A 17,699-nucleotide genomic window follows, 5' to 3' on the forward strand; every position below is an offset into this window, starting at 1 on the left:
AGAAATATTCTTTAAGATTCCATTATTTGTATCATAGTTAAAATTAGTTATTGCTCCAAATACAAGGGATATGCTCAATAAAAAAAATGTTATAAAAACTATCAATTTATTTCTTTCTTTCCCTAGAAAGATGCAGCTCTGCTAGCTCTCGCTTAGCCCGGCTGCATAGCAGCAACTCCTGCGCACTTTCCTTTTCAAGGCGAGCTTTATGATATGTCTCCTCAGCTGCCTTTACGAGCCACTCCCGCTCTGCTACCCTCAATTTGTGTAGCTCCTCCTCCCTGTCCACTATCACCTGATATCTATCCTTTCGCAAGGTGAACTCCTGATTAATTACATGAGCCCGAATGTTCTTTGAAGCTGAAACGTAACAAGAAGATATGTTAAAACGCACGAAAGTTCTGTAGTTCTGTGCAATAAAGTATATTTGATTTGATTTGATTTGAAAGTTCACAGGCTTAATAAACACAGTTACTTATAATAAACGACATCGTATCAACAGTGGCTGCAAGTTGTCTTTGATTACTTGTGGCTCTGCCCACCCCATTAGGGCTTACGGGCGTGAGTTTATGTATGTGTATGTACTTATAATAAAAATATTTTTTAACCGATCCTTTTTACTCCGAAGTGAATACGTTTAACTGGCTAATATAAAAAAAGGTCACCACAAGTGCTGACAGATGGCCATCACATTCACAGATGTGAATGTAAACAAAAGATAAGAAAGCTCTAAAAACTTTTGTGGACGGAGTTGGGTCGCGCAAGATCAGCATGGGGTTTCTAGGAATTTGTTACCAAAAATACATTAGAAATTATTTTAGTTACTTATAAAGCAGATTTTGTTCAACAATATTGCTATAATAAGAATACCTTGAGTTTGAGAAGGTGCTCCATAATCATGTTCTCTCAATCCAGTTGATGGTCGACGAGGTAGCTCTACTTGTGCCACAGGAACAGACTCTACAAATAAAAAATTCCAAATATGTTACTTAAATAAGGTTACATAAGTGTTCATTAAACACACCTCTTTCTTAAAATCTTTAAAATCTTCACACTGGTTTAGATTACTTGTAATAATAATCAAGCCTATAGTTTTGTTTAAATGTACTAGATAATCAACTTAAGAAAATATCTAAGAAAATACCTTGAATTAGAGAAGGTGGCTCATAATCGGAGAGACGAGACCCGGCTGATGGACGATATTGATTATCCATTATTTCAATATCAACTTCCACAGGAATAGCTTCTGCAAAAAAGGCAAAACATAATGTATTCTGCAAAAAAAATATGTTGTTTATTGTGTTAGAAATGGCAAAAAATATAGCTTAACTATTATACTTTGTATTTGGGATGGTCCTTCGCCAGGTGAGGTATTAGCGGGTGCTGCAGGGGCTGCAGGTGCAGGGAGATCGGGTACTGGGGCTAACATGTTGTGGTCCAACACCATATCTGGAATGAAAATGTTATCAATTGCTATAATTTTTACTTGCAAGAGCCACTCGGCGAAATTCTATTAACTTTCAACTGAACATAGAAAAGAGATATAAAAAACATACCTTTAGTAAGTGGAATAAGGTATGTATGTATATCCTGATAACTCACCACTATCACTATCAAACACGCCTTGTAGCTCTATATTTGTGGCATCCAAAAGAGCAGCATCAATAGCCTCCTGGGAGCCTTGAGAGGTACTAGCTGCATACAACCCACCTCCGGTCCTCATGCGTTCCCTTCCAAATTCAAATGAAAAAAAGAGAAGCTTAAAAATAACATTACTTACAGCATTGCACTCTGTTTTGTAACAATAGTAAATAATTAAATATTTACTTTTAAGAAAGTATATGATATTTTACCTTTTTTCTTGTGCTAGAAATTGTTTTCTTCTGGTTTTTAAATTGTCCCAACATTTTTTTAATTGTGCCTCTGTTCGCTAAAAGAAATCAAAGGTTTGTTTGTAAGTTTAATCAAAATCAGGAATGATATTAATATTATGTGCTACAATTAGGTACTTACTTTACTATTGGTCGCAATGGAGTTAAATTCTTGTGTAAGGCGTACCCAAGCCATTTTTTTTACATTTGCATTTCCAGCCCCAATAGTTGCAGCAGAATTTAATTTATATTTCAAAACTAATTCCTGCAGACACACTTTTTCGTGTTCAGTGAAAGTTTGTCTTGTTGATCCGCTCGACATTTTGACTTGATAAACACTTTTACAAATCTAATAAACACTTTCACACTCCACAAAGTAGTTTGGGACGGATGATAACTTGCTCAGTGCAAAGTAGTCTGAAATTTGTGTTTGAAATAAACAAAGCCGGTACCGCGAAATCAACTGTCAAAGTCGATTTGACAATTTGTTTGACGTTTAAATGTTCCCATAAACTACAAACGTGACCACAGCCAACAGAATTCTATCATGCTGCCAACAAAATAATACGAAAACAATGACGTCATACCTCCACTCTTCCTCGCTGGAGGAAACCTCCGTTAAGGTTGAGGTGCCAACTAAGAATACCGATTTCAAGGAGATTTTGAGAATCCCTTAAGGTGGCCTTGGCTGAGGACCGAGTGAAGGCAGTTTTGAGTAAACATCTTAGAATACGGGTGTTAGTCTATTACACCCGTATTCTAAGATGTTTACTCAAAACTGCCTTCACTCGGTCCTCAGCCAAGGCCACCTTAAGGGATTCTCAAAATCTCCTTGAAATCGGTATTCTTAGTTGGCACCTCAACCTTAACGGAGGTTTCCTCCAGCGAGGAAGAGTGGAGGTATGACGTCATTGTTTTCGTATTATTTTGTTGGCAGCATGATAGAATTCTGTTGGCTGTGGTCACGTTTGTAGTTTATGGGAACATTTAAACGTCAAACAAATTGTCAAATCGACTTTGACAGTTGATTTCGCGGTACCGGCTTTGTTTATTTCAAACACAAATTTCAGACTACTTTGCACTGAGCAAGTTATCATCCGTCCCAAACTACTTTGTGGAGTGTGAAAGTGTTTATTAGATTTGTAAAAGTGTTTATCAAGTCGAAATGTCGAGCGGATCAACAAGACAAACTTTCACTGAACACGAAAAAGTGTGTCTGCAGGAATTAGTTTTGAAATATAAATTAAATTCTGCTGCAACTATTGGGGCTGGAAATGCAAATGTAAAAAAAATGGCTTGGGTACGCCTTACACAAGAATTTAACTCCATTGAGACCAATAGTAAAGTAAGTACCTAAATGTAGCACATAATATTAATATCATTCCTGATTTTGATTAAACTTACAAACAAACCTTTGATTTCTTTTAGCGAACAGAGGCACAATTAAAAAAATGTTGGGACAATTTAAAAACCAGAAGAAAACAATTTCTAGCACAAGAAAAAAGGTAAAATATCATATACTTTCTTAAAAGTAAATATTTAATTATTTACTATTGTTACAAAACACAGTGCAATGTTGTAAGTAATGTTATTTTTAAGCTTCTCATTTTTCATTTGAATTTGGAAGGGAACGCATGAGGACCGGAGGTGGGTTGTATGCAGCTAGTACCTCTCAAGGCTCCCAGGAGGCTATTGATGCTGCTCTTTTGGATGCCACAAATATAGAGCTACAAGGCGTGTTTGATAGTGATAGTGGTGAGTTATCAGGATATACATACATACCTTATTCCACTTACTAAATAGTTTTTATTGATATCTCTTTTCTATGTTCAGTTGAAAGTTAATAGAATTTCACCGAGTGGCTCTTGCAAGTAAAAATTATAGCAATTGATAACATTTTCATTCCAGATATGGTGTTGGACCACAACATGTTAGCCCCAGTACCCGATCTCCCTGCACCTGCAGCCCCTGCAGCACCCGCTAATACCTCACCTGGCGAAGGACCATCCCAAATACAAAGTATAATAGTTAAGCTATATTTTTTGCCATTTCTAACACAATAAACAACATATTTTTTTTTGCAGAATACATTATGTTTTGCCTTTTTTGCAGAAGCTATTCCTGTGGAAGTTGATATTGAAATAATGGATAATCAATATCGTCCATCAGCCGGGTCTCGTCTCTCCGATTATGAGCCACCTTCTCTAATTCAAGGTATTTTCTTAGATATTTTCTTAAGTTGATTATCTAGTACATTTAAACAAAACTATAGGCTTGATTATTATTACAAGTAATCTAAACCAGTGTGAAGATTTTAAAGATTTTAAGAAAGAGGTGTGTTTAATGAACACTTATGTAACCTTATTTAAGTAACATATTTGGAATTTTTTATTTGTAGAGTCTGTTCCTGTGGCACAAGTAGAGCTACCTCGTCGACCATCAACTGGATTGAGAGAACATGATTATGGAGCACCTTCTCAAACTCAAGGTATTCTTATTATAGCAATATTGTTGAACAAAATCTGCTTTATAAGTAACTAAAATAATTTCTAATGTATTTTTGGTAACAAATTCCTAGAAACCCCATGCTGATCTTGCGCGACCCAACTCCGTCCACAAAAGTTTTTACAGCTTTCTTATCTTTTGTTTACATTCACATCTGTGAATGTGATGGCCATCTGTCAGCACTTGTGGTGACCTTTTTTTATATTAGCCAGTTAAACGTATTCACTTCGTAGTAAAAAGGATCGGTTAAAAAATATTTTTATTATAAGTAACTGTGTTTATTAAGCCTGTGAACTTTCGTGCGTTTTAACATATCTTCTTGTTACGTTTCAGCTTCAAAGAACATTCGGGCTCATGTAATTAATCAGGAGTTCACCTTGCGAAAGGATAGATATCAGGTGATAGTGGACAGGGAGGAGGAGCTACACAAATTGAGGATAGCAGAGCGGGAGTGGCTCGTAAAGGCAGCTGAGGAGACATATCATAAAGCTCGCCTTGAAAAGGAAAGTGCGCAGGAGTTGCTGCTATGCAGCCGGGCTAAGCGAGAGCTAGCAGAGCTGCATCTTTCTAGGGAAAGAAAGAAATAAATTGATAGTTTTTATTACATTTTTTTTATTGAGCATATCCCTTGTATTTGGAGCAATAACTAATTTTAACTATGATACAAATAATGGAATCTTAAAGAATATTTCTAAGAACTTTTTCTATATGAATTATAACATAATATTATAGGTATTTAATACATATCTAACATCTAGATAGAAACTAAACTAGTACATAATACAATACAGTAACTCTTTATTATTTAAATACAAGAAGCAAGTGGTACAAAAGGCGTTCTTTTTGCTGAGGAAACATAACTAACATAACAAAATTATACTTAACTAAAATGTCTTGCGATAAAACTAGCTCTTATAATACTACCTCGTTCATTGTCTGGAACAGGTGTTGGTGGGTCTATCCTTGACCTCAAGGGTTCTGGCATTTCTTGGTTAGTGTTAACACTGATATTGTGCAATACAGCACATGCCACGATGATGTTAGGGACATTTTTTATTTTGTTCTGAAGCTTCCTGCTTAAACAAGCAAATCTTCTTTTCAGGACACCATTCAGCCTTTCTATAATATTTCTAGTACTGATATGGGATCTGTTGTAGCGCTCCTGATCTGGTGTTTGTGGATTTAGCACGGGAGTATACGTGTAAGACGACTGTGCATATCCACTGTCCCCTAAAAGTATGCCAGCACCTACTAAATCCCCTTCTTCAAAGCGCATACTACAACGGCTGTTGCTGAATATGCGGGAATCATGGGCAGATCCTGGCCACCTCGCCACAATGTCGTAAATCAACATTTGTGGCCCGCATATTAGTTGTACATTTATAGAGAACTCACCTTTTCTATTTCTGAAAAGTTCTCCATTTTCCCGACTCGGATTTTTAATTGGTACGTGAGTGCAGTCAATGCACCCGATTACCCCTGGGAATTGAGCACGTTGGTAAAATGCTCTCTTCACGTTGGCTCTCTCGTGTGCTCCAGGGAACTTGATAAACTCAACTACTTTCATTGCTAATATTTTCGATAGCTTAGCCACGATTTTAGATACAACTGGCTGACTGATCTTATGCAGGTCTCCGCAAACAATCTGTTGAAACAGAAATAGTTTGGTAAATATTTTTTATAACTGTAGATAAGTAATTATATAAATGCTTGAATGGCTAACTTACCTGGAAGTTTCCTGTAGCATAAAATCTTAACGCTATGAGTAGTTGCAATATGGGTGGTAAAGGTAACCCTTTGTTGGTTACATTTGATTGCAATCCAATCAGTGGCAATATCATATGAACAACGGTATCTTTCCTAAATCGAAAGCGTTTTTGAAATTGTTCTTCGTCGTAACATTCCAAAGGGTTTTGAGCGTCTCTGATATATTTCCGCGCCGGATAATCGTAAGGATTATCATAAACATAATCCATAAACTCTTCAAAGTCACTATATAAGTCACTATCACTCATTTTAATAACAAAAATCGAAGTTTGTAATATAAAAAGTATCGTCACAACAAGCGTTTGCACGGATTTCAAGCGTTGAGTAGTCCTTAAGGTTGGTCACGAGGTACCTTACATTTGACAGTTCATTCCTCAATTTTTACTCACCTCCAGTGAGGAAGAACCATAAGTCGAGGACGTAAATGTCAACTATGAATACCAAAAATCCTCAACCGAGGTTGAGTCGAGTGGAGGAAATCTTGAGTGACATCTGAGAATACGGGTTTCTCTACGAGTTTCTCTGTCTACGGAATGAGAAAATGATTTTTAATCTGTCTGTTCAGTTTGACATTGATAGCAGGGTTGCCAGTTTGAACGCACATCAGCGTGGAAACAAGAAAGACAGGGAAAATATTAATTGGAGATTTTGTCCAGCTATTCGCCCGGTTAGCCAGGGATGTTTGTTATGTATAGTGGAATTCTATAACGCGATAATCGTAAATCTTTCAATATATTGTGTTCTTCCCAAAAAATAGTTCTGATTTTTTTCTAAGCAATGGGGGAATTACAATATATCTAGCTGGCAATCCAGATTGACAGCCGCACAGTCGTCAGCTGTTATTGTATTTCAGTTTGAAAATACTGAAGATTTGATAAATGGAAAATTATTTTAAGGGTAAAAATGTGGAAGAGGAACTGGAACGCGATAAAATACCCATCAAAGACCTTCCAGAAAACTTTCTGTGGATGCAAGTAAGTGGTGTATTTTTAGGTTAAGTTTTTGTTTATTATAAACATTAAATTATTATAATAAGGCTTGAATAACACTAAGTACATTTATTGTACTTGATGATAGCATCGGATTTATAAACTATTGACATTGCCATCTAGTTATGGAGGGATGTTGTGGTTTGAGGATTTAAAATAGTGAAAACTATTGTGTGTCTAGATTTTTATATAGTATTATTATATAGTATTTCTTACTTATCACCAGGTGAAAGGTGGCAGCAAAATGACCAATCTACTTTCCCATGCAACTGGTATCCTGGAAGACAAATCAGCCACAGCCGTGGTATGGAGTGGCGTGGGTGTCGCTATCCCCAAAGCTATATCATGTGCAGAAATTGTCAAAAGGCAGTTCTCTATAGAACACCAAGTGACTAAACTCATTTATAAAAAGTATGAACTTGATCTCTATAATTCTATACTACTTATTTGTAGATAATAACATTTGTTACAATTGTAATAAAATCTGAATTGAATACAATTGTAATCATCTTTTCAGGGTAGATGAATTATGGGAGCCAAAAGTGGATGGACTGGAGACAATAGTTGTTAAACGACAAATACCAGTAATTCATATATTGCTGTCTGTCAATCCAATTGCTGATATGAATCAAACTGGGTTTGTATTAAATTCTAATAATATATATTATTAACTTATAATAGTTAAGGATAGATAAAAATAATATTCTTACATAAAATTGATCTGGTCCGTAATTTATTGATTACTTCATCCAGTCTCTTTATTTTGTAAAGTGAAAAAACTGGACCTATATGTTGGTCTGTATATAAAATTTACTACAAAATAATGTATTTTTTTACACATTTCAACTTAGTTTTATGTGCAGGTATCAATCTCTACAAGGAAAGAAGTTTTGGCAGAAAGAACAAAGCAGTAATAACTCAAAGGCAAATCAACAGTACAAATCAAGGAAACCATTCAAGCATAAAAAGCCACAATCTTAATGAACGAAAGAAGGAAATATGTAACATTACTAATTACAGTTTATTATGTACGTGCTTGCAAAGGTGATTAAAAGGAATCATGAGTACAAAGTTTGTCTTTTGTGTGGGCTGGGCAGTTCAGAAAAAACAATGGACTGAAAGATCTTATTCAACTCCTGAATTAATATGATAGGTATCATACACAAAAATATTGTTTTTGTTTAGTAAGGTATTTTGAAATAAAATACATTTCATATTTTATCTAAGTGTAAGTCAGAGAAATTACAATAAAACCATATGTACACAATACAAACATTGTATTTATACACCAGAAGCTGTGTAATACAGAAGATACAATTGTATAGGGTCTATAGGGTTAGGAGATCCATAATTGTGGTGCTCAGGTTAATGTAGATTATGAAATAGAAACTTGTCCAAAATAAATACAAATATTTGTTACCTGATCAGTGAATTTTAAATTAAGAATTGGAAATTAGTCTAAAAGAAATAAGGATTGTTTTTAATCATTGTAGACTGGCTTCTATTTTCATAATAAGCATTTATATTTTTACCCTAGACCTGGGTTACCCCTCTATTACTGTTCTACCTGTTGTCAATTCACCTCCTAAGGCTAGAACTGTAATAGAGAGCCTTTTGCAGCTTCAACTTATTAAATTTATAAACATATTCACAATTACAGTTCTGTCAATATCCAGAGATTTTTTTCTGAGATAAATAATACTTTAAATCAAGTTAAATCTAATGATTACAAGAGATAAATGCTACAATAGACAAATGCTATTGCATTGTTTCTTTTTCAATCATTTCTTCAAATCTCAGGCTTCAGATTCACCCACTGGTGGGGCAATGGGTGTCTCATCATCGAGTTTGGGCAATATTAAGATCTCCTTTGATATAATAGAGTATTTTGTGACAAAGTAAGTAAACCTTTTGCATAAGTGAGTTTCTTTTTCAAAGGCATCAAATATTGCTCTGTGATGGAAGTATGCATGAGAGAAGATTCTGTATACTCTTCTACAAACAGATCCCAGTTTGGCCACAGAAGATTCTTTGATGCTTACCCTGAAAACATAACAATATTGACTATTATGCTATTTATAGATTTAAATATGAACCATTGCATTTTAAAACAAATGTTTTTAGTTTAAAACACATTCAGTGTCACACAACTTTTTTTGTAGAACTAAGTCTACCTCTAGTCTACATTACAATAAGCATAAACATCATCTTACAGCAACATTCAGTTCTTCAATTACCTGCTTGGGAAGTACTTGTTGCTGTTAAGAAGGCAAGCAGCACCATCCAGGGTGTGCCGAGTGTAGTCAATTGCAGGACATTCCTTGGGAGTCTTATGTGCTGCACATAAAAATATCCACTGTTCTGTTGCAGTCATCTGTGTACAATTCTCAGGTTTGCATTCACTTTGCAATCTCACTGCCAAACCATTTAGTTCCATGCAGAATTGCCTGTAAAGAGAAAAATACAGTTATAACAGTGTCCAAATGTATTTAATAACTACATAAAACTGTACTTCAAGAGCTATCTGATTATAACAATATTTACCTCAAATGCTCATATTTCCAGACACCTTCATCCTGTGCATCAGGCATTTTCAATATAGCTTCAAGATTAGAAGGATCTCGTCGAATAGTTTGCTGTATAAATTGCTGCACAGCCAATGTACTATCCATTTCTTCGAAAGGTTCGTCTGGCCAACGGCAGAAGTCCTGTAAAACAGTACATATTATGAAATTCAACAAATGAAAAGGATGTTTATAACCAAATAGTACGTTATGATACACGCTAATTATAAGACATACCTTGGCTTTAGAACCAGGACGATTACGTCGTAGTATTTGCACTGCGTCTGCCATAATTATAGCACAACTATACAAGATATTTACTGAAAATTACGGAATACAGCAGTCATGAAGCAAAGCAGAACAGAGGGTTATTGAAACGCCATTTTGATTTAGCTGGAATCAATTTTGACATTGACAGTATTATTTTTTAATACATAGACTTCTTGCGTTACTTGGATTGGAAACTAGGTAATAAGTTCTAAATGGGATAGTAGGATTTTTTTTTATTATGGCAATTTAGATAACGATTGGGTAATAGTTGCTTAGGGTAGGTAAGACTGTCACTGTCACTTTTGATATTAATTTTTGTATGTATTCATTCTTTTAAAATGAACAAAACAAACAAAGCATTTTATTGTTAAGCAGTAATTTGACGTTAAATGCGAATGTGAATCTGTGAAAATGTGTTATAAAATAGTACTCTTAGTTATTTTAAGTTCAATATGCTGTTCTGCAATAAGTGACATGACTGAAAGTTCTTTTGGACAGTACAAAGAAGGGATCTTGGCTGCTTTTGGAGACTTTAATTCCGATGAATTAACGGATGCCTTTCTTATCATAAACTCTTCTAGTATAGAAGTGTTCCTGGCTCATGACAAAGAACCATTTTTAAGACCTTCACAGTTTGCTTGTAATTTTAGCAATATTGTTATTACGAGCGTTGTGCCAGGTGACTACGATGGAGATGCTTATATGGATATTCTTATAACCACTCAAATTGAAAGTAATTTAACTACCAATTTACATGAAGTTAGAATAATATGGGGAGGTACACCACTTTTGAACTGCTCTGATGCATTATATGTGAAGTCTCTTGTGACTGGCCAGCCATTGGCTATTGATTACAATCGTGACATGACATTGGACTTGTTTGGCGTAAATGCACAGAATGAGAGAGTGTATTGGGTGTTTAACAGGAACAGAACAATCCCAACAGAAGTAAGGATGGGTGATGGCTTTTTTAAGAAAATAAAGTTGCCACATTCACATTCTTTTCTAGATGTCAATGATGATAATGCTGCAGATCTATTGGTTACAACAACTTTGGATGTGGAAGTCTGGTTGAGTGATGAACCATTTGGTTTCCGTTATAACAATAGTATTGAGTTACTTGTAGGGCATCCTGCAATATATGGCCAAGCTTTATTTCTAGATGTGGCCTTGTCTGGAGAATTCTTTTTGGTAATACCTGTGTGTTACGACATTCAGTGCTTCAACAGTACTATATTGATTTATGACAATCTGCAGTGGCATGACTTGCAAGTCGACTTCAATGATGGCAAAGGCACACTCTGGAGATTTGTGCCTCCCAGAAAAGAGGCTTATCTTGATGCAATAACCATGAGGAGTGGAGATTTTAACATGGATGGATATCCTGACATTCTCATGACTCTCAGTCCAGTAGACAATGTAGATACTAAGGTATTCTTGCTGCACAATATACCGTGTAACCAGCCAGGGTGCAAATTTTATAGGACATTTGAAGTCCTGTGGGACAAGTTCGACTCCTTTGGAAACAATGTTGTTATGGCAACATTTTATGACTTTTATATGGATGGAGTCTTAGATATAGTATATGTGAAGAAGAATACTTCAACAATGAAGTATACAATGCATGCATTCAGAAATGAATTGGAGTATGACACAAACTTCATCAAAGTTATTGTTGTCACTGGACTCAGTAATAAGCGAATTCCTATCCTTAATGGAACTTTGTATAACAGAAAAGTTAATTTTGGTAAGTGTTGAATTTTATCTACGTGTTTAAATATCTTCATAGATGTATGAATTTTAACATTGTTTTGAATTTTACAGGTACTAATTTACCAGGGCCCAAAATAGGATATAACACATGGTCTCAGGAAGGTACTTACAGGACAGGAGTGTGTGCACAGCTGTCCCAGTCTGCCCACTATGCTTTGCAGCTTCCCTACTCTATTTTTGGGTTAGATAGAACACCAAACTTTGTGGACACTTTGAATGTTGGTCTCTCTGGGTACTCAAAGAGTTGGACACAGATCATTCCCAACTCGCAGATTGTGGTGGTTCCTGCCCCACCAGATGACCCATCTCAATGGCGTGCCCAGTTATTTGTCACACCAAGCAAAGTTATTCTAAAAAGTGTTTTTGTGCTCACAGCTATAATAATTGTAATTACTGGTTTTGTACTGTACCTTCACTGGAAAGAAAGGAATGACAGACAGGATATAATTGAAATTGATGATAAGACTTATGTAAAAATATAAATCACATTTTTATCTTCAGCTATTGCCTGACTTTTTGTGCAATTATACTTTTATTGTGCTTTGTTTTCAATAATTATATTCAAGGTGTAAATAATAAAAATCTAACAATAGATTTATATTTGCTATGCTGTAGTGTAATTTTACTAATTACTTTACAATTTATAATGATCTGTTATATGAGAGTTTTGTGCATGTATATAAAAATAAGGATAAATGTTACATTCCTGTGATATATTGTAGATAGGTTAAAAAGTTTTTGTTATTGATTTAAATAAACCCCATACTGTCCACTATAATGTTTTATTTATTAAAATTAAACATAATTAGTAATTACAATAAAATGAAAAGTAAACAGTAAAGCAAATAATTATTATGTTCAATGCTTAGATTTATGTTTGTGCTTCTTATCCTTCTTCTTCTCCAGTTTCTCAAGTTTTCTGAAATAAATAAAAATATTTAAAATATTTTTTATCAAATAATTTAAACATTCACTTAATTACCCAATTTGTAAAGTACTTAACAAGAACCCTCAAGAAATGTTAGATATGCTATTCTGGCTGCATTTATGCCAAGCTAAAAGACTTGTGATCCCTACACAATATTTTTTGAGGAATTTGTAGTAAATACTCTAGTAATTAAATACAATTTTTTATTACATTCACTACTTCAATATAAACAATTAGAAGATTATGGAAACGGTTGGAGAAGGTTGGAAAGACAATTGGGTAGTTTCCTAATTCAAAGATTAATTATGAAATTCTGATTATTAAATTAAGGTGACAAAAAATGTTTTCTTTTTTTCTGTTTAACTTATTTATTAATGAAAAATGTAATAAGTGCGACATCTTGTCACTCTTTTCTATGATGACACAGGTTGCTGTTTCATACAAATTCCATAGGTAATAATTTCGTGTTTTCACATTTAGTAAAAAGTAACTGATTTGACTAGCCTATTATACATAGGTAGTTGATCACTAAACAATAGATGCAAATATGTGACTACTAACATATCTAAATAAATGCTTATAATAACTTACTTCAGCAGCTTTTTCTTCTGCTTCTTAGTCAATTGGCTCAGTAGATCAGCTTCTGATAGACTTGAAGTATCATTCTCTTCAACTTTAGTCACAGCAAGGGGTAGAGCTCCCGGCTTCATCACAAGGCCAGAGTCTCGCATGTGTTGCATCAGTGTGGTGACATCAGGCTTTGACTCCTCCTCTTCGGGGGTTGATGTTGAAGCTTGCAGGGCGCGGGCTTCACTCATGGACAGACTGTACATAGAGCATTCTTTATCTGTGAACAAAACAAACAAATGTGTAAGCACAAATAAATTACTGTTTGACATTCTAACAGGGTGGCATAATGTGACTTGATGAATAATTAAACTGATTACATAAAGTCATGCAAGTGGCTTTATATACTGGTTTGTAAGACAACCCAATAGTTAAGCTTGAGATTGGATTTTGAAAACCAACTTTATACTAACTTAGTGAACCCTGCTATACCTAATTTTAGATTAGTAGACAAAGGACTCATTCACAAATGGACCTGCATTAGTCCTTTTAACAAATTGTTATATGTATGAAATACTGTAATAATTGAATCACTTAAGTTCTACACTAGACTCTAAACTAATTAAACCTTGATTTTTAAAATATGCATGTTTTTATTTACCGGTATTTATGTGACCCCACTTGTGACATTTGATGCAACGCACATTCCTGACAAGTATTCCAAAAGGTTGATCCCTGATTTCGTTGTCCCCCTTGCAATAACTCTCTCTTGGAGCATTATACTTGCGCTGCCACTCAAACTTGTACTCTGGTTCATTGTCTTCGCGTTCTCTTTCCTTTTTCACACCTGGTGGGGGTTCATACATAAAATTCAAGCTTAATTTATCTTTACTGTCCTTGCTCAACAGTGCCCTGAAAAAGAAATATACACATATGTAATATTAGTTTTGTTATTTATCATTAAATTATTATAAATTCACATGTTACATCTACATACTTATTTTCATGCAATTCCTGTTCCTTCTCATACTGTACACGCAATTCCTCTTGTTTCTTCTTGTAAGCCTCAGTTTTCTGCTCTGCCATCCATACCTAAAAATCATAACATTTAAAGCAACACGTTAACGCAATATGGATTAACGGATCTACTACATCATCATCATCATCATAAAATAACATTATTGAACGCAATTACAAAATAGGTACCAGCAAGTAAGAAATATTGGATCAAGGTTGTCATTTTATATACGAACCCTTTTCAGATTATCTCTCGAAGCAGGATGGAAGAACTTCTTACACATATAATTATTAAATCCTTTCCCCATCTTGACGTGTTTCTATTATTGTAATATTACGACAATATTTTATTTACACGAAATGCAAACAGAGATCGAATCAATTTTGATGACTGATTTTTTTTTTTTTTGTTTTTGTTTTCCCCGAAGGGTAAGGCAAAGGGAACTATGCCCATACAGCCATGTCTGACGTATTTTTTTTCTTGATGATTAATGAAATGATGAAAGGTGATGATGATGAAACCTAAGCCCCCACCCTCGGAGTAGACTCCTACTCCGAACCCCAAACGAATTAACTCAAAAGTCCGCATAAACTTTTGAGTTATGAAGCGGCTTCCTGACACGAAGCGAAAATAGGCAGATACACTTTGTTTATTGAATACTCCAATATAATAACACTCGCGAATGTCTTCCGACTAACTTAATGCGATCATTAACCACAAAACACCACTTCGTATTAATTATTTAGATTACTCAATGAAGAAAGCAACTGTCCCGTTCCCGTTTCCCGCCAAAAAGCCTTTGATGACTGACAATCTGTCTGACATTCAATTTGACATTTTAAGTTTTTTTTAATGTTGTTGTCAATATCAAAAAATATAGTTTTTTGGTAGAATTTGGCCTGGTTTTTGAGATATGTCATCCATTGGTCCATTCGACACAGACACTGTTGGTCCATATAGCGTGTAAAAGAGTTTGGTCGACATCTAAATAAGACACGTTATGGATTAGCTAGTATGCTGAGCCTTTAATACTATAATATTTTATTTTTCATGCTTTTTTCTTTAGCTTAATTTTGCATGTTTCATAAGCTGTAAATAGTGGAATGGTAAAAAACTATTCAAACCTACTAATAAATTGGGCTAGCAACATTGTAAAAAAAAACAAACTGTCATGTCAATCAAGTGATGGATGGATGATTGTTTGTAAAAAGCAACAAGTTTTTGCGTTGCATAAAGTAAAATTCAGTTATATCGTAGCAAATAAGTGTAGTTTTCCTTGTTTACACATTTTGTATGATCGTGAATACGTATTTGCCAAGTCAATTGCTGTGTTTAACTTTCTAGTGTGTGGCTACTCGACTAATTTTTGATGTCTCGATAATATCCTGTGTCAGATAAATAATTTTCCAATTATTCGATAACTTAGAAATATTGCAAGGTATTTTTTGTTGTATGCTGTGTGAATATTAGTTTTGGTCACATGTAAATTGGAACCGCGATCTTTATTCGGCGGTTAGGTGTTTTCGGCATAGATCATTGATTTTAGTATTATCACTCATTCGGTACACCGCAGGCCTATCACACACATGTGTAGCGCCACAGTGGTTAATCCGGATTGACGATCCACATTTACTTATTGTCATCATTGTGTTGCTTATGTTTAACACATTCATACTGTTTTATCATGTTGGAGTATTTTTAGAACCCGCCTGTGGTACTGGAGCTTGATGCCTTTGTAAACATTGCTTATGAACATACACTTTTATAGTGCAAAATGAAAATATATTCAGTGCTTTTCTAATTGGATTGGACCATAAGTGATGCAGTGATATGGATTTATGAGAAGCAGGAGATTCCATTCAGATAATTTGATATTTATGGTGAGTTAAATATTTTTTATGTTATTTGTTCTTACTCAAGAAATGTATTTCTTTTAATACTGAAATTTTTGCAATTTGAAGGCAGTTTCTATTCAAAATCTACTTTATTCTTTTTTATTTTCTAGGTTGGCATTTATTTAGTAGGTCACAAGTTTGTTTAGCTCTATTGGCAAGTTCTTATAATGTGACAGCTTAAATAAGTGTTAATAATTATTTATGTTCTTTCTGCAAATGAAAACCCTGTAGGGTTTTATGACTTCTTATGATGCAGGACTTCATTTTAATACATAATTATTTTTTTAGTAATTAATGATTTTGAATAATGTAAATCAAAGTAGGTATATTATTAGCTTCTTTTTTTCATCACAATTGAAATTAAGTTGCCTTCCTTATTTTAAGTTTTTGTTTTTGGTTCCAAATGTAGTCTGTTATATTTTGTATATATTTATGTGAACTATTTAATCTAATTAGTACTATAATATTTATGGAAGTAGGTACATACAAATATTATATCAAACCATATGAATTGAGAACCTACTTTTTAAGTTGGTTAATAATACTAATACAGTATCATTTCCTGTGTATAAATGAGTATATTTAGCATACATTGTTCTTTGCCAACTGTGTAAGCAAAATATAAAAATAGGTATTCATTGTGTGTAAGCTTGCAGTTGACTTTAGGTACTTATGCTTTCTAATGAGAGACTTTCCAGGCTACATTCTCCAAAATAACATAGATGGCGCTGTGGAGTTTTCACGTGATAATTAAGTACCTATTTTCTCATTACTGGGGGTACATAATTATTTTAAAATGGAGGAGCTCGGTGGCGCAGCGGTCAACGCGCTCGGTCTGCGATTGTTGAAGTTAAGCAACTTTCGCAAAGGCCAGTCATAGGATGGGTGACCACAAAAAAAAACTTTTCATTTTGAGCTCCTCCGTGCTTCGGAAGGCACGTTAAGCCGTTGGTCCCGGCTGCATTAGCAGTTGTTAATAACCACCAATCCACACTGGGCCCGCGTGGTGGTTTAAGGCCCGATCTCCCTATAGGGAAGGCCCGTGCCCCAGCAGTGGGGACGTTAATGAGCTGGTGATGATGACAATATAATGGCAGAAGCATATATAATAGTAATTGTTGGTTTATATTGCATCACATTATGTATAGAGTTACATATTACCTATTTTCCTTCGCTTTATTTCGAACAGAATTATAATGGGTGATAGATGTAATTGTGCCTGGGTGTAATGGTCATCATTTATACACAAAAACAAAGATAAAAGATGCATAATGTCTGTTAAATGAAAGAAAATCTTTATAGCGTCATCTATATTGGTTTTGAGGAACATAGCCTGAAAAGCCCCTCATTGTCACATTTAATTATGTAGGTAGGTATATTCTTTATAACTTTAAATAGTTTTACGCTTGAGGCAGTTCATCTGATAATAAAATCATAACTTTTTAAATCTTTACTCAACTGGAGACACTGTCCTTTCTATTGTATTACACGTTTCAGTATTATTAGTCCACTTGTTTCTAAACCACAGACAATAAAATAATGACAATAATAT

General features: G+C 34.5%; 8 protein-coding genes across 11 annotated transcripts in view; 4 read left to right on the top strand and 4 right to left on the bottom strand.

The window, feature by feature from the left end:
- Positions 1-89: 89 nt before the first annotated feature.
- On the bottom strand, positions 90-2,614 carry LOC126367720 (uncharacterized). The gene is made up of 7 exons (XM_050011392.1): positions 2,014-2,614; positions 1,854-1,930; positions 1,603-1,730; positions 1,339-1,449; positions 1,145-1,246; positions 871-960; positions 90-360 (listed from the first exon to the last, which is right to left on the bottom strand). The coding sequence occupies exons 1-7, from the start codon at positions 2,191-2,193 to the stop codon at positions 107-109; spliced, it is 942 nt and encodes a 313-aa protein (XP_049867349.1). The 5' UTR covers positions 2,194-2,614; the 3' UTR covers positions 90-106.
- Positions 2,615-2,620: 6 nt separating this feature from the next.
- LOC126367721 (uncharacterized) lies at positions 2,621-4,977 on the top strand. Its single transcript, XM_050011393.1, has 7 exons — positions 2,621-3,216; positions 3,300-3,376; positions 3,499-3,626; positions 3,780-3,890; positions 3,984-4,085; positions 4,270-4,359; positions 4,710-4,977. The coding sequence occupies exons 1-7, from the start codon at positions 3,037-3,039 to the stop codon at positions 4,961-4,963; spliced, it is 942 nt and encodes a 313-aa protein (XP_049867350.1). The 5' UTR covers positions 2,621-3,036; the 3' UTR covers positions 4,964-4,977.
- Positions 4,978-5,053: 76 nt separating this feature from the next.
- Positions 5,054-6,642, bottom strand: LOC126367718 (putative nuclease HARBI1). The gene is made up of 2 exons (XM_050011390.1): positions 6,104-6,642; positions 5,054-6,021 (listed from the first exon to the last, which is right to left on the bottom strand). Exons 1-2 carry the CDS (start codon positions 6,389-6,391, stop codon positions 5,257-5,259), a joined length of 1,053 nt encoding a protein of 350 aa, XP_049867347.1. The 5' UTR covers positions 6,392-6,642; the 3' UTR covers positions 5,054-5,256.
- A 290-nt stretch (positions 6,643-6,932) lies between these two features.
- On the top strand, positions 6,933-8,203 carry LOC126367885 (ribonuclease P protein subunit p25-like protein). The gene is made up of 4 exons (XM_050011664.1): positions 6,933-7,117; positions 7,359-7,543; positions 7,650-7,769; positions 7,996-8,203. The coding sequence occupies exons 1-4, from the start codon at positions 7,022-7,024 to the stop codon at positions 8,111-8,113; spliced, it is 519 nt and encodes a 172-aa protein (XP_049867621.1). The 5' UTR covers positions 6,933-7,021; the 3' UTR covers positions 8,114-8,203.
- A 138-nt stretch (positions 8,204-8,341) lies between these two features.
- On the bottom strand, positions 8,342-10,099 carry LOC126367884 (MOB kinase activator-like 4). Its single transcript, XM_050011663.1, has 4 exons — positions 9,934-10,099; positions 9,677-9,840; positions 9,370-9,579; positions 8,342-9,175 (listed from the first exon to the last, which is right to left on the bottom strand). The coding sequence occupies exons 1-4, from the start codon at positions 9,985-9,987 to the stop codon at positions 8,929-8,931; spliced, it is 675 nt and encodes a 224-aa protein (XP_049867620.1). The 5' UTR covers positions 9,988-10,099; the 3' UTR covers positions 8,342-8,928.
- A 153-nt stretch (positions 10,100-10,252) lies between these two features.
- On the top strand, positions 10,253-12,511 carry LOC126367722 (T-cell immunomodulatory protein). The gene is made up of 2 exons (XM_050011394.1): positions 10,253-11,713; positions 11,791-12,511. Exons 1-2 carry the CDS (start codon positions 10,378-10,380, stop codon positions 12,219-12,221), a joined length of 1,767 nt encoding a protein of 588 aa, XP_049867351.1. The 5' UTR covers positions 10,253-10,377; the 3' UTR covers positions 12,222-12,511.
- Positions 12,508-14,664, bottom strand: LOC126367724 (corepressor interacting with RBPJ 1). The gene is made up of 5 exons (XM_050011395.1): positions 14,488-14,664; positions 14,232-14,326; positions 13,896-14,146; positions 13,259-13,514; positions 12,508-12,658 (listed from the first exon to the last, which is right to left on the bottom strand). The coding sequence occupies exons 1-5, from the start codon at positions 14,557-14,559 to the stop codon at positions 12,598-12,600; spliced, it is 735 nt and encodes a 244-aa protein (XP_049867352.1). The 5' UTR covers positions 14,560-14,664; the 3' UTR covers positions 12,508-12,597.
- Positions 14,665-15,395: 731 nt separating this feature from the next.
- The window catches only part of LOC126367518 (receptor-type guanylate cyclase Gyc76C-like), a 37,923-nt gene continuing 35,619 nt past the window's right edge, over positions 15,396-17,699 (top strand). The window contains exons 1-2 of one of the 4 annotated variants that reach the window (XM_050011063.1): positions 15,396-15,487; positions 15,955-16,132. The gene's annotated coding sequence lies outside the window, so the exon portion shown is untranslated. Of the gene's footprint in view, positions 15,691-15,945; positions 16,133-17,699 lie in introns of all 4 variants that reach the window. The other 3 variants (XM_050011062.1, XM_050011065.1, XM_050011064.1) reach the window with 3 other exon arrangements.

The sequence above is a fragment of the Pectinophora gossypiella genome, chromosome 6, assembly GCF_024362695.1.
Source record: "Pectinophora gossypiella chromosome 6, ilPecGoss1.1, whole genome shotgun sequence".
Classification (NCBI taxonomy): Eukaryota; Metazoa; Arthropoda; class Insecta; order Lepidoptera; family Gelechiidae; genus Pectinophora; species Pectinophora gossypiella.

Coding starts and splice junctions, on each gene's coding strand:
- LOC126367724 (XM_050011395.1), bottom strand. CDS start 14,559: ATGGGGAAAGGATTTAATAATTATATGTGTAAGAAGTTCTTCCATCCT. Junction 13,515..13,895: donor GTGGGGTCACATAAATACCG/GTAAATAAAAAC, acceptor TTTTGTTCACAG/ATAAAGAATGCTCTATGTAC. Junction 12,659..13,258: donor CAGAAGAAAAAGCTGCTGAA/GTAAGTTATTAT, acceptor TATTTATTTCAG/AAAACTTGAGAAACTGGAGA.
- LOC126367722 (XM_050011394.1), top strand. CDS start 10,378: ATGTGTTATAAAATAGTACTCTTAGTTATTTTAAGTTCAATATGCTGT. Junction 11,714..11,790: donor TAACAGAAAAGTTAATTTTG/GTAAGTGTTGAA, acceptor TGAATTTTACAG/GTACTAATTTACCAGGGCCC.
- LOC126367884 (XM_050011663.1), bottom strand. CDS start 9,987: ATGGCAGACGCAGTGCAAATACTACGACGTAATCGTCCTGGTTCTAAA. Junction 9,580..9,676: donor TGGAAATATGAGCATTTGAG/GTAAATATTGTT, acceptor TTCTCTTTACAG/GCAATTCTGCATGGAACTAA. Junction 9,176..9,369: donor AACAAGTACTTCCCAAGCAG/GTAATTGAAGAA, acceptor TTATGTTTTCAG/GGTAAGCATCAAAGAATCTT.
- LOC126367718 (XM_050011390.1), bottom strand. CDS start 6,391: ATGAGTGATAGTGACTTATATAGTGACTTTGAAGAGTTTATGGATTAT. Junction 6,022..6,103: donor ATGCTACAGGAAACTTCCAG/GTAAGTTAGCCA, acceptor CTGTTTCAACAG/ATTGTTTGCGGAGACCTGCA.
- LOC126367885 (XM_050011664.1), top strand. CDS start 7,022: ATGGAAAATTATTTTAAGGGTAAAAATGTGGAAGAGGAACTGGAACGC. Junction 7,118..7,358: donor AAAACTTTCTGTGGATGCAA/GTAAGTGGTGTA, acceptor ACTTATCACCAG/GTGAAAGGTGGCAGCAAAAT. Junction 7,544..7,649: donor ACTAAACTCATTTATAAAAA/GTATGAACTTGA, acceptor TCATCTTTTCAG/GGTAGATGAATTATGGGAGC.
- LOC126367721 (XM_050011393.1), top strand. CDS start 3,037: ATGTCGAGCGGATCAACAAGACAAACTTTCACTGAACACGAAAAAGTG. Junction 3,627..3,779: donor CGTGTTTGATAGTGATAGTG/GTGAGTTATCAG, acceptor TTTTCATTCCAG/ATATGGTGTTGGACCACAAC. Junction 4,086..4,269: donor GCCACCTTCTCTAATTCAAG/GTATTTTCTTAG, acceptor TTTTATTTGTAG/AGTCTGTTCCTGTGGCACAA.
- LOC126367720 (XM_050011392.1), bottom strand. CDS start 2,193: ATGTCGAGCGGATCAACAAGACAAACTTTCACTGAACACGAAAAAGTG. Junction 1,450..1,602: donor CGTGTTTGATAGTGATAGTG/GTGAGTTATCAG, acceptor TTTTCATTCCAG/ATATGGTGTTGGACCACAAC. Junction 361..870: donor AGCACCTTCTCAAACTCAAG/GTATTCTTATTA, acceptor GTTACGTTTCAG/CTTCAAAGAACATTCGGGCT.